We start from the raw sequence: 10,900 nt of genomic DNA on the forward strand, positions 1-10,900 counted from the left end.
TGGCCCCTGCATTTTAAGGCAATCTCTGAAACACCTTCCAGTTGGGGTGAACTCAAGACAATACAACCCCCAGTCTAAAGTGGGACTGTTGGGAAAGAAAGGAAAGTCAGTTTGCTCTCACCTGTGTGTGGTGCAGTGGGGGTGGGTGTTCCTGGTCTGGGAGCCCCCATCTGCTCTCAGGGATGCCTGGGGCCCAGGCCTCATGGTCACCTCCAGCTCTGCTCTGGTTCTCTTCAGACTGCCACAATAGAAGGAAACGGAGAAGGATCTGCCTGGAGTGGGGATTTCCATGGGGAGGGCAGCCAAGCCTGCCACCTGGAGCCCCACAGACCAGCTAGGGCCCACTGCTGAGGCCATGGGGGAGTGGGGGCTTGGGAGGTGGGAGAGGTCTTACCAGTTGGAACAGGGCACAGAGTAGCTTCCCTTTCACAAGCCCAGGGATGCATGGGCATTTTCCTGAGCAGCCCTGAGGGTCAGAAGCAGAGGGGTGGGATGGGGGAAGGAATGTGGGGCTCAGGAGTGGAGTCTTGCTCAGTTAGTCTCACCCCACCTCAGCGAAGCCCTCCTGTGCTGCCCTGATTCCCTTCACATCAAACATCTGCAGGGGCCACAATAAAAAAGCCTGAGAGCATCAGAGTGGAGGGGGTAAGAAGGGAGGGAAAAGAGGGGAATGAAACAAGATGAGGGGAAGAGTGAGAAAATGGGCAGGAGGGAAACAGGTGGGGAGGAGTGGAAACAGTAAGAAAGGAAGCTGAGGAGATGGGGGAGGAGGTGAGGAAGAAAGGAAGTGGGGGAAGGGCAGAAGGGAAAAGGGGTGGCAGAGTAAAATGGGCTCCGTCAGAGAGGAAGGGGCTACGAGGGGAAAAAGGCTAGCAGTGAGGGAGAGGAGGAGGACTGCAGGCGGAAGAGCGCGCGCGTTTTAGGATCCCCGACTCAGAAGCTCTGCCTGGCCTCAGGATGTGGCGAGCCTCAAGAGGTAAGAAGGTCCTCGCCTCTGGTTGGCAGGAGTGCGGAGAGGTGGAGGGGAGTTCGAGAACGTAGAGGCAGGTTCAAGGACAAAGGCACACCTTGTGCGGGCCGACCAAGTCTCCCTAGTCCTCTTCGCTAGGGCCCCAGGCCCTTGGCGGGCGGATGGAGAGAGATGCCCCAGGAAAAAGCCCAGCACTGCTAGGCCCTACGTGCACGGGCTTGGAGACGGGGCGCCAGTACCAGGCAGGGCACAATGAGGCTTGGGGCCCTTACAGTCGCTGCAACCTGGAGGTACCGAACCGGGGACCTCCGACCTGACATGCAGGCGAGGCTGCGAGGTCCAGAGCCTGGACCTGGTTCCTAGGGAGCGCCACTCCTTCTGACCCCTGTGGCGTGCGTCCTGGCGCGCCGCACCCGCCTGGAGCCTCGGCCCTCTCTGCTGTTCCCTGGCTGATTCTGAGCAAGGCCAGCAGCCCACGGCCCCACCCGACCCCCACATCTCCGCAGGGTCAGGCGAGCCGAGCAGGAACTGCGCCGGGGCAGTGGTGATGGCTGGGCGTCCCTGCAGCTTCAGGGGCCAAGGGCAATCGGGGGGCTAGGCCCGCAGACCTGGCCGTCCGCTGACGCAGCGAAGGTCTAGCGGAACCGTGGGGATCGCTCTCCCAGTGCCGACCGAAGGCCCGGACCTCCAGGCTGGACGCGGCGAAGGCCGCATAAGACGTTACTTAAACATGTTACTTAAACAAGACTGCAGTAAACGTTTCTTTCCAAATGAGAAAGGTCTTTTTCGTTCTCAGACGGTTTGAAGGTATTTGTGCCAACGTGACCCCCAGGGAGATTTGGAGGAAGCTTTCTACGTCCTAGGAGGCTGAGATCCCACGGAGCCGGTTTACGGTTGAGAGCAGACGGTTTCGAGTAGATAACGCTGGAAGAGACACGAAGAATCTCTCTTGCTTCTTGGAACGCGATAACCACATTTCTTTCTCTGTTCCCCCACTACTAAAAATCAGCAATCCGCACAGAGCAGGCAGCCGCTCTGATTCGAATGAATTAATTTGCCCAAGACAGCAGCCGCTCTTCTGAAGTCAGATTACATTTTTAAAAGTTTATACACATTGAAATTTCGCTACAGAAAGTTAAAAGCACGCTAGCAACAACAAAAAAAGTTAAGGAATGCATTCAGAATTCCAATTTAATCCTCAAGTTAAAACTGCTCACTGCACGCCCAAATAGCACACGCAAACAGTACAAATAAATGTCTGTATACAGGAGTCCTTTATTTAGGTGTTTTTCGTTTGAAAAAATATTGAATTGATTTTCATTCAACAAAGATACAGTCTTTTCGACATGTTTTATTAACAGAACTGGTTTTGGTAAAGAAAGGGTAATTTACATTTTTATCTTTAAAATTTTTGGAGGGGCAGATCCACAAAGATAGCTGTGAAGTCCTCTCCCTGAGAAATCGAAAGTCACATTCTCAGCAAGGACCTGTAATTTACAAGGAACTATACAAATTACTGTATTCGGACTAATTTTCTCCCAGGAAAGAGAAATAGTGGTTAATTTAGAAAACTCAATTCCAAATAAAATCTAGGAAAATTTGGCATTCCTGCAAACACATGCAAAACAAACTAGTGCTTAAAACAGCATTTCAAAATCTCTTTTATGAAATTCCTTCGACAAGAAAAAAACCTCCCAAGAAATTAGAACAGTTTAATGCCTTCTAGGACTCACTAACCTAGTTGACATTAAAAGCACAAAATGTATTCACCCGTCTCGCAATTAAAATGCTATTGCTTCTGAATTGCTTTAAAAAAAATGGATAGCTTTCTAACATTCCTTAACAAAAAACCAAAGCAAAGCACACTTGCGCATACACACAAACACACACACCCACCACCACCACCACCACCATCACTACCACCAACAAATTAACAAAAACCCATTTAGTGAGTCTCTCTCTCATAAGTTGACATTGAAAATGAAACTTATAGGAGAGCAATTAAAAAAATGAAAAGATTCACCTGAAATGTTTTCGCTATCTGAGTTCATCACAGGATGATTTTTTCAGGCTTTAATAGAAAAATCTCTTCTGATTGTAGTGTTACATTGTTACATTTTGATTAGAAAGCCACGATAACTTTCAACTTGTTTGCAGCCTTGGTTACATAATTAAATGACAATTTGAAAAGTTGAGAGACAACGAGATAAGCAGTGGCATTTACAACTAAAATTATCCATTATCTGCCTATATTTATATGTGCATTAAGCAATCTTTGTGTAGACAATAACAGCTATGAGAACACTTAACAGTTTTCAAAAAATTGTCACATTTTTCATTTGATAATGCATTTATTGTAATGGCTAGCATGTGGTTTTCCTTAAAAAAAAAAAAAAAGGTACAGACGTTTAGGCATCCATACAGCACTTCCCCTTCAAGGACTTTGCCACCATTTACTGATGATCTTTAATAATAGGGTGGGGGAGAGAGCTTGTATAAACGTATGAGGTGATGAAAGGGTAGGAAGGCAGATACACTCGATTAAAATAAAATCAAACGCTTCCATGGATGCAGCCATACTTACTTTATCTGACAGTAATTGGCTAAACTGTCTGGAACGAAAACCTATTATTAGTAGAGCACAGCTCGAGGATTTCAAAGATCTACTTTTCAGACAAGAGAATGCAAATGCCCCAGAAGGCGATCGTAACTGGATAGGCGTTGGAACCAGATCCCACTCTGATAAGAGACTCCTGTGGAGCGACTGCTGCTGTACAACTACCGCTCTCGAGTTCTCCTCCTTTCAGGCCCGCGGCCGTCGAGGGTACAGGCTGCGCGCGCGGGAAAAGGAGGCCACCTAGATGAGATTGGCCTGGCGGGGATCCCTGCGGGGAAGCACGGCCACTGGGGAACCAGACCAAGGGAGTCTGAACAATACTGAGGGGGTAGCTGGAGACAACCCAAACTCCTGCTCTGGGCATAAAACTCAGATCAACCTTAGGGATGCGGTAGCTGATAGAGGTTTTCCGCAGGCTGGAACAGCACTGCACTGGGCTGGGTATGAGGAAAGGAAGCGGCGATAAGGTCTAGGCGCCGCCCGCTAGGCCCCTTCGCCTGGAAGTCCTCACAGGCCCTGGTGGCCTACTGAGGAGCAACCTGCCCAGGGTCCTCAAGAGACAACCGCTTAGGCCTGGCGCAAGGTACCTGGCCCGGGAGCGGCTGGGGTGGCGGAATTTGGGGTAGAGGGGCACCCGTGGGCCGGCTGGTGGGGAGGAGACAGCCCCCTGCATGAGCTCACAGAGGCGCCCTGGTGGGCTCCGGCGGCTGCAGAGCGTCTGTGGGCGTGTATCGGCGATCAGGCGCTGGAGGGGCGCTTTGTCCTGGTCGCAGTTTTAAGACCTGGATTGTTGGGCTAGATTTATGAAAGGCCTAGGAGCGAAGCGAGATGGGAAGCAAGGGAATGTAACAAGGAGAAATGCAGGCTTCGGTTGGAAACTGGGGAGAGAGAGATTGTTTCGATAGCCTTTCTCCTTTTCTTTTTCCAGAATCATGAAATCACCGAGGAGAAGAAAACTGGGGACTAGAAGAAGCAGAAACATTTCCCCTGAGACAGTTTTGCCCCGGAGGTGGGGTGGGGAAGTGGGGCTGGAGCTCAGCTTCCTGCTTTTATGCTCGGCGGCCACCGTGATGCACACACACTCGAGGTCCGCCACCCCGCAGTGCCGTGCACCCCTCTGCCCCCACCTCGGAATCTTTGTGCCCGAGCGCTCGGGATCCACGGCAAAACCAGGCACATTCCTCCCTCTGCAGACTCACCGCCTGGTTTGTAGACACTGGTCTCCGCCTGGGGCGTCAATAGTTTCAGGATTTAAAGCAGAAAGACACCGGGCGCCCCTGTGGCTGAGGAATGGCGGTTCCAGCACAAGACCCTGCCCACAGAGGGTCTCTCCCTACTGCCTGCGGGCCGCCGCTACCCTAAGTACTCCGGGGCGCACGTGGCTCGCGCGGCATCCCAGCTCCCCGGGCGGACCCAGGGGCTGCCTCTCCACAACATTTCCGCTCCCTTCTGCAGAGCCCCGCCTCTCCCACCTCCCGACAGGCTGTTCTTTCTCCCTTCAACCTTGGGCACCCACTCCTGTCGCCGTTGCGGGACCCGCGTGGCAGCCCTCCACCTTCGTACCCACTCCCAGCCGGTGTCTTATGCCGCTCGGAGGCAATGTCCACCGTCCCTGCACCTTTCACCTGCCCCTTCCAGGTGAGACGGGTCTCTTTCAGCTCCGCCATCCTGACCGCCAAAAAATGCTTGGATTGGCTGGGGCCGGATGAGGACAGCCACGGTTGAGCTGGAACCGTTCTCTATTTTTTTAAGGCCAGCGCTGCACACGGGTCTTTCTGTGGCCCTCAAAGCAGCGCCCGCTGCTCCTCACTGGGCTAGGCCTGGTAGCGAGCAAATGCCTATTGTGGGAGAAGATGGTCCCAGAGTTTCCAGCTCAGAGTTTCCAGAATCTGTGGGGGACTGCATAGACTCCCCCAGAAAACAACCAGGGCCTCATGAAGGTGCCAGAAGGCGTGTAGGTAGAGAAATTTTAAAAGCCTGTCGGAGAGGCAAGGCCTACATTCAGGCTCCTGATTTCAATAGGCGGAAAAGAAGGCTGCCAAGGCTGGGTCACCTCCCTTGTGAGGACAGATCCTGCTCTCAGTATGTGCCACACTCCAGCCACGCACCACCAATGCAGTCAACAAACACTGCCTGACCTCCCATACAGAAAAGCAGTCGTTGACACGTACTGAGCGCTTAACACGCGTGAGGCCCTGCACTAAGATTCTGGCATGTTTTGCCTCATTCAACCCTAGCAACAACCAAAAAAGGTATTACTGCCTTCGTTTTATAGACGAGAAAACAGACTTAGAAATGCCGAAGATCACACACTGACTAGGCCAAGCAAGAGCTGTCGAATACCAAAGTTTAGTCATAACTCTATCTTCCTTTCACATACTGCTCTGTGCGGCTGCTGCCAGGGATACAAGGGCAAAAGCAACCCCGGGACACTGCCCTCATGGAGCTTACAGTCTAACTGGGGCGACCAGGCAGGCACATACAGCTATAGAATTAAGTGGGAAGTGATAAGTGACATGCATGTCCTTTGCTAACACAAGCTGCAAGTTCAGAGCCTGAAAGAGGGGACTTCCGGCTAGACGATCTAGGAGCTCTTCCTTGGAGAACATTTTCCACTCGTGGAGGCTAAGGGTCAGAAACATGTTCCAAGTGGAGAGAAAGCTTGAGCAAAGGCAACAAGTTGAAAAAGGACATGTCGCCCACCCATAGATAGATAAAACACTGCATCTCCTCGTGGATCCAGCGCCCAGTATTTACCCGCCAGGAAGTTTTCCTGCCCCGCGCAGCAGCTGAAAAAAACACACTCCTGGGGCATCCTTCCCTGGCGTTGGTTCGTGGACAGCAAGCCTCCCAGAACTGGCCTAGGTCGGGAAGGTGCAGCCACGCGGGAATCAATGGTTCAGGAACCGGATCAGTGCAGCCTCGCCCGCAGCGTCTCGGACTTCAGGACTCTATACTAGTCCTTGTCTATTTCTGGTAGAGCCGCAACATCCCACTCGCAGAGAGCAGGGGGCGTGGCCCACATGAGCCAGAACCTATAGGGAGGGAGGTTGGGGCGCCAGCCCCGCCCCCCGACGTGACGCAAGTCTCCCGGACAGAGGCTTAGGAGCCCGGGCCCCAGTCCCTGCAGTGGCTGTAACAAAACCCAGACCCCCAGGTCCCGGCCAATGGAGGCGATTTAGACTGGAGTGGGACCGCGTCTGTCAAAAGCCCGACTCGGCAGCAGCGGCGGAGTCCAGGAGGAGAGCTGGAGCCGCCGCACTGCCTCCCCGCCCCCGCCGGGATTTATTATTTGGACTGGACAATTAAGTGGCCCTGATGATGTTACCAAGCCCGGTCACCTCCACCCCTTTCTCAGTCAAAGACATTTTGAATCTGGAGCAGCAGCACCAGCACTTCCATGGTGCGCACTTGCAGGCGGACTTGGAGCACCACTTCCACTCTGCGCCCTGCATGCTGGCCGCAGCTGAGGGGACGCAATTTTCTGACGGAGGGGAGGAGGACGAGGAAGACGAGGGCGAGAAATTGTCCTATTTGAACTCACTAGCCGCAGCAGACGGCCACGGGGATTCAGGGCTGTGTCCCCAGGGCTATGTCCACACGGTCCTGCGAGACTCGTGCAGCGAGCCCAAGGAACATGAAGAGGAGCCCGAGGTCGTGAGGGACCGGAGCCAAAGTGAGTAGAGGGGGAAAGAAAACGCACCCGCACACCTGGAGCAATGGCAGAGCGCACACAAACAGCCCACAAACCTTGCCAGCGCAGCTGCCCACCCCTTTACCCTTTGGCTGGGGCCATGCCTCCGCCCTGGTCACCGACAGCTCCACAAAGCGCAGGTACCTGCAAGGGAGCCGGGGTGGAGAGACAAGGACGAGGTGACCCTGACAACTACTCCCCCACAAAGGGGGAAATGAGGGAAGGGAAGGTGGTTACTGCTGCCCTGATGCTGAGAGGCGACGTGGGCTCAACGCCTGGGTCCTCATAACTGGCAGTATTTTTGCTCTTCCCCCCGCCCCAAAAGCCTCTTCCCCCAAAAAGGGCAGGAGCCTGGACCTTTTTCGTTTTCCCTCTAGGGTGAGATGAGTTCTCTTAGCCCAGGGCAGCCACCCCTTCTTCTCCGAAAAGACAGCCCAAGCAGCCTGTGTCTCTCGCACCCGCAGGGGCAGGAACTTTGGTGGAGGCCAGCTGGGCGGTTTCCTCCCTTCTCTGCTTGGAGCTCAGCGTCCTTGAACCCGTGGCACTCAGTAGAGAGAGAGGAGATGATCGGAAAGTGCGTGGGAACAATGTCTATTCCGCGCGACCATAGCTCTCACATCCCTAAGGCGCCAGCCTTTTTTGAAAATCCGTAACGTTTTGCTTTGTGTCCCAGGCTGCGGGCCTAATAGAAAACGCGCCGAACTTGAGTCCGAGATCTTGGCTGCTCACATCGGACGGGAAGTGAATTGATAGGGAGATGGGATAATCAAATAAAGTCCCCAAGGAAGTGTATTTAAGAGGACAGAATCACAGTCTTTCCCCAAGAGGCGGTTTGATGTGGCAGAGGCCAAGGCCTATGCTCTCATAGTTCCCAGAGCCGAAAATCCGCATGAAACTGTCTATAACTAGTCAATCAAACTTCATTTTCAAAGTGCACACAGATGTTGTCATAACATTCGCATGTAGTCTTTTATAAGCCACACACACACACACACACACACACACACACACACACAAGTCCCTGAGCCATGCACAAGCGTTACACTCAGAACAGATTTTCGCGCAACCCATGCCCACCGGCCCACTCATACCAACACGCCTCACACCTTCAGTTATCCTTGGTGGAGTAGAATGCAAACGAGTTTGCAAATACTGTAGTTATTATGTAGTTGCAAGCCTTCATCCTGAAAATAGTCATTAGCACGTCGAGCCGCATATTTAATACAGAGTAATCTCTTCTCTCGCAGATGCTCAAGATCCAAATAAACACGCACTAACTACCCCTCTCCACGAAACGCGCCTCCGCCTGCTAAGGGCGTTCTTTGGGTACTGGGGCTGTCTCAGGGTCCCACAGCGCCAGGAGCCACAAACGTTCCCAAAAGTCCAGCCATTTACTACCGCACGCTCTGCGCAGCCACCAAAAAGGGTCACGGTGCTCCAGGACAGGAGCCGCGGTGCGGCCGGGAACAGCTAAGGACGCTGTTGTTTGCTTCTTCCGCAGAAAGCTGCCAGCTGAAGAAGTCTCTAGAGACGGCCGGAGACTGCAAGGCGGCGGAGGAGAGCGAGAGGCCGAAGCCACGCAGCCGCCGGAAGCCCCGGGTCCTCTTCTCGCAAGCCCAGGTCTTCGAGCTGGAACGCAGGTTCAAGCAGCAGCGGTACCTGTCGGCACCCGAGCGCGAGCACCTCGCCAGCAGCCTGAAGCTCACATCCACTCAGGTGAAAATCTGGTTCCAGAATCGCAGGTACAAGTGCAAGAGACAGCGGCAGGACAAGTCTCTGGAGCTTGGCGCACACGCGCCCCCGCCGCCGCCGCGCCGCGTGGCGGTCCCGGTGCTGGTGCGGGACGGCAAGCCGTGCGTCACGCCCAGCGCGCAGGCCTACGGCGCGCCCTACAGCGTGGGTGCCAGCGCCTACTCCTACAACAGCTTCCCCGCCTACGGCTATGGGAACTCGGCTGCGGCCGCCGCCGCCGCCGCTGCCGCCGCCGCAGCAGCGGCGGCCTACAGCAGCAGCTATGGCTGTGCGTACCCGGCGGGCGGCGGCGGCGGCGGCGGCGGGACCTCGGCGGCGACCACTGCCATGCAGCCCGCCTGCAGCGCGGCCGGAGGCGGCCCCTTTGTGAACGTGAGCAACCTAGGAGGCTTCGGCAGCGGCGGCGGCGCACAGCCGTTGCACCAGGGTACTGCAGCCGGGGCCGCGTGCGCTCAGGGCACCTTGCAGGGCATCCGGGCCTGGTAGGGACGGGGCGGGTCACGCGGCGGGCACCCCAGCGCAGCCTGGCGCCGCGGGACTGAAGCTCGAGAAGGGCCTGACCTAAAGGTCAGGTCCCCTCGTTAAAAAAATATATACGTCTAGCTCCTCAGGGCTTCGGATCGCAGCTCACTCGAGGCCTGGGGAAGGGGACTCAGGGGCGAGGAGGATGACTGGGTCCGGTCGCCAGGGCTGTCTCTGAGGCAGAAACGCCGGCTGGGCGCCGGGGAGGACGATGGCCCCGACCCTGGCAGCGAGAGGAGACCAGGAGGCTAGGACCCTGGCCGCGCTTGGTTCTTCCAAAGCGAGAAGGGCTTCTCTCCCTCGGCCTTTCCGCCGCCTCCGCGAAGCGTTGGCGGGGAGCCCAAGGACATAACAAATTAAAAGCATGAAGGAGAGAAAAATGGGGGTCGTGGCTTGAGAAATTCCAGGCCCTACCGATCCTCTGCCCCCTTTGCGGGCCTGGAGCGCCATAGCACAGTCGATTTCGTTTCGCAGCTGTCTCCCCTCCGCAGCAGATACCTCGGTCCAGATCTCCGGATTGTCGGGGGACGCAGGACTCTTCGAGGAAAACCAGCCGAATGAGATCAAAAGTTGGGGGTGGGGGGAGGCTGAACAAACTCGGGACCTGGTGGCCCACCGGAGGTGTTACCGGGTTTCCTTTCTGTTTCGTATTCTGTATTCAGCACATGTTATCTATCTATCTATATAACTATAACCACACGCCGTGTACACACCCGCTGCCACACACTACAGGAGTCAATAAACAAGGTGCAATATTTTCAAATCGTTGGCCGGCTACAGAATTGGTTTAGCCCCAAAGAGTGGAGAGGAATCCTTTAAATAGGGCGGGAAGGGGAGGAAAAGGTGCGAGGGGAAAATCATCCTCCCTGGGCGATCGCAGGCCTGGTCTCCCATGAGCCAGGCCCCAGGCTGCAAGTCTGATCTCTTCGGGGCTTTGTTCATTAATTTCTGTTTACTCTTACGGGCTGGACAGGTCGAAGGTTCAGGGCCATTTGAAGTCCCTGGCTTTGCAGTTCCCCCTAAGTTTTACCCAGATGCTTGGACTAGCTGTATAGACCTGCGTTCGGTCAAGTCTTGCACTCTGCCCCACCTCGAGGGTCGCCAGGGAGAAGGAAGCCTCGCTCGCAGTCCCAGCTGTTGGCCGCGCGAAGGCGGCTCCTTCCCTGGCTGCAGCCAGGGCTACCAACGCGCCCGGGGGCGCTGCGATGCGCCCCACTGCGGCCGAGCTCTCCCCCTTGGCCGCCCTCCCTTCTCCCCCGGCGGCCGCGGCTTTATGCGGCTCCTTGTCACTTGCGGAGAATGCCTGTGCGAGGGCTGTGCTGCCACACGGCCGATTGTGAGCGTG

The 10,900-nt window shown here is 55.1% G+C and overlaps 1 protein-coding gene and 1 long non-coding RNA gene across 2 annotated transcripts; one reads left to right on the forward strand and one right to left on the reverse strand.

Moving 5' to 3' along the window:
- Window positions 1–121: 121 nt before the first annotated feature.
- LOC130540508 (uncharacterized) lies at window positions 122–4,952 on the reverse strand. Its single transcript, XR_008954490.1, has 5 exons — window positions 4,787–4,952; window positions 2,363–2,457; window positions 1,579–1,894; window positions 395–466; window positions 122–238 (listed from the first exon to the last, which is right to left on the reverse strand). It is a non-coding gene; the product is annotated as an uncharacterized LOC130540508 (long non-coding RNA).
- A 1,763-nt stretch (window positions 4,953–6,715) lies between these two features.
- NKX2-3 (NK2 homeobox 3) lies at window positions 6,716–10,318 on the forward strand. The gene is made up of 2 exons (XM_003825685.5): window positions 6,716–7,263; window positions 8,783–10,318. Exons 1-2 carry the CDS (start codon window positions 6,906–6,908, stop codon window positions 9,517–9,519), a joined length of 1,095 nt encoding a protein of 364 aa, XP_003825733.2. The 5' UTR covers window positions 6,716–6,905; the 3' UTR covers window positions 9,520–10,318.
- The last annotated feature ends 582 nt before the right edge of the window (window positions 10,319–10,900 follow it).

Source organism: Pan paniscus, chromosome 8 (genome assembly GCF_029289425.2).
Source record: "Pan paniscus chromosome 8, NHGRI_mPanPan1-v2.0_pri, whole genome shotgun sequence".
In the NCBI taxonomy this organism is placed as follows: Eukaryota; Metazoa; Chordata; class Mammalia; order Primates; family Hominidae; genus Pan; species Pan paniscus.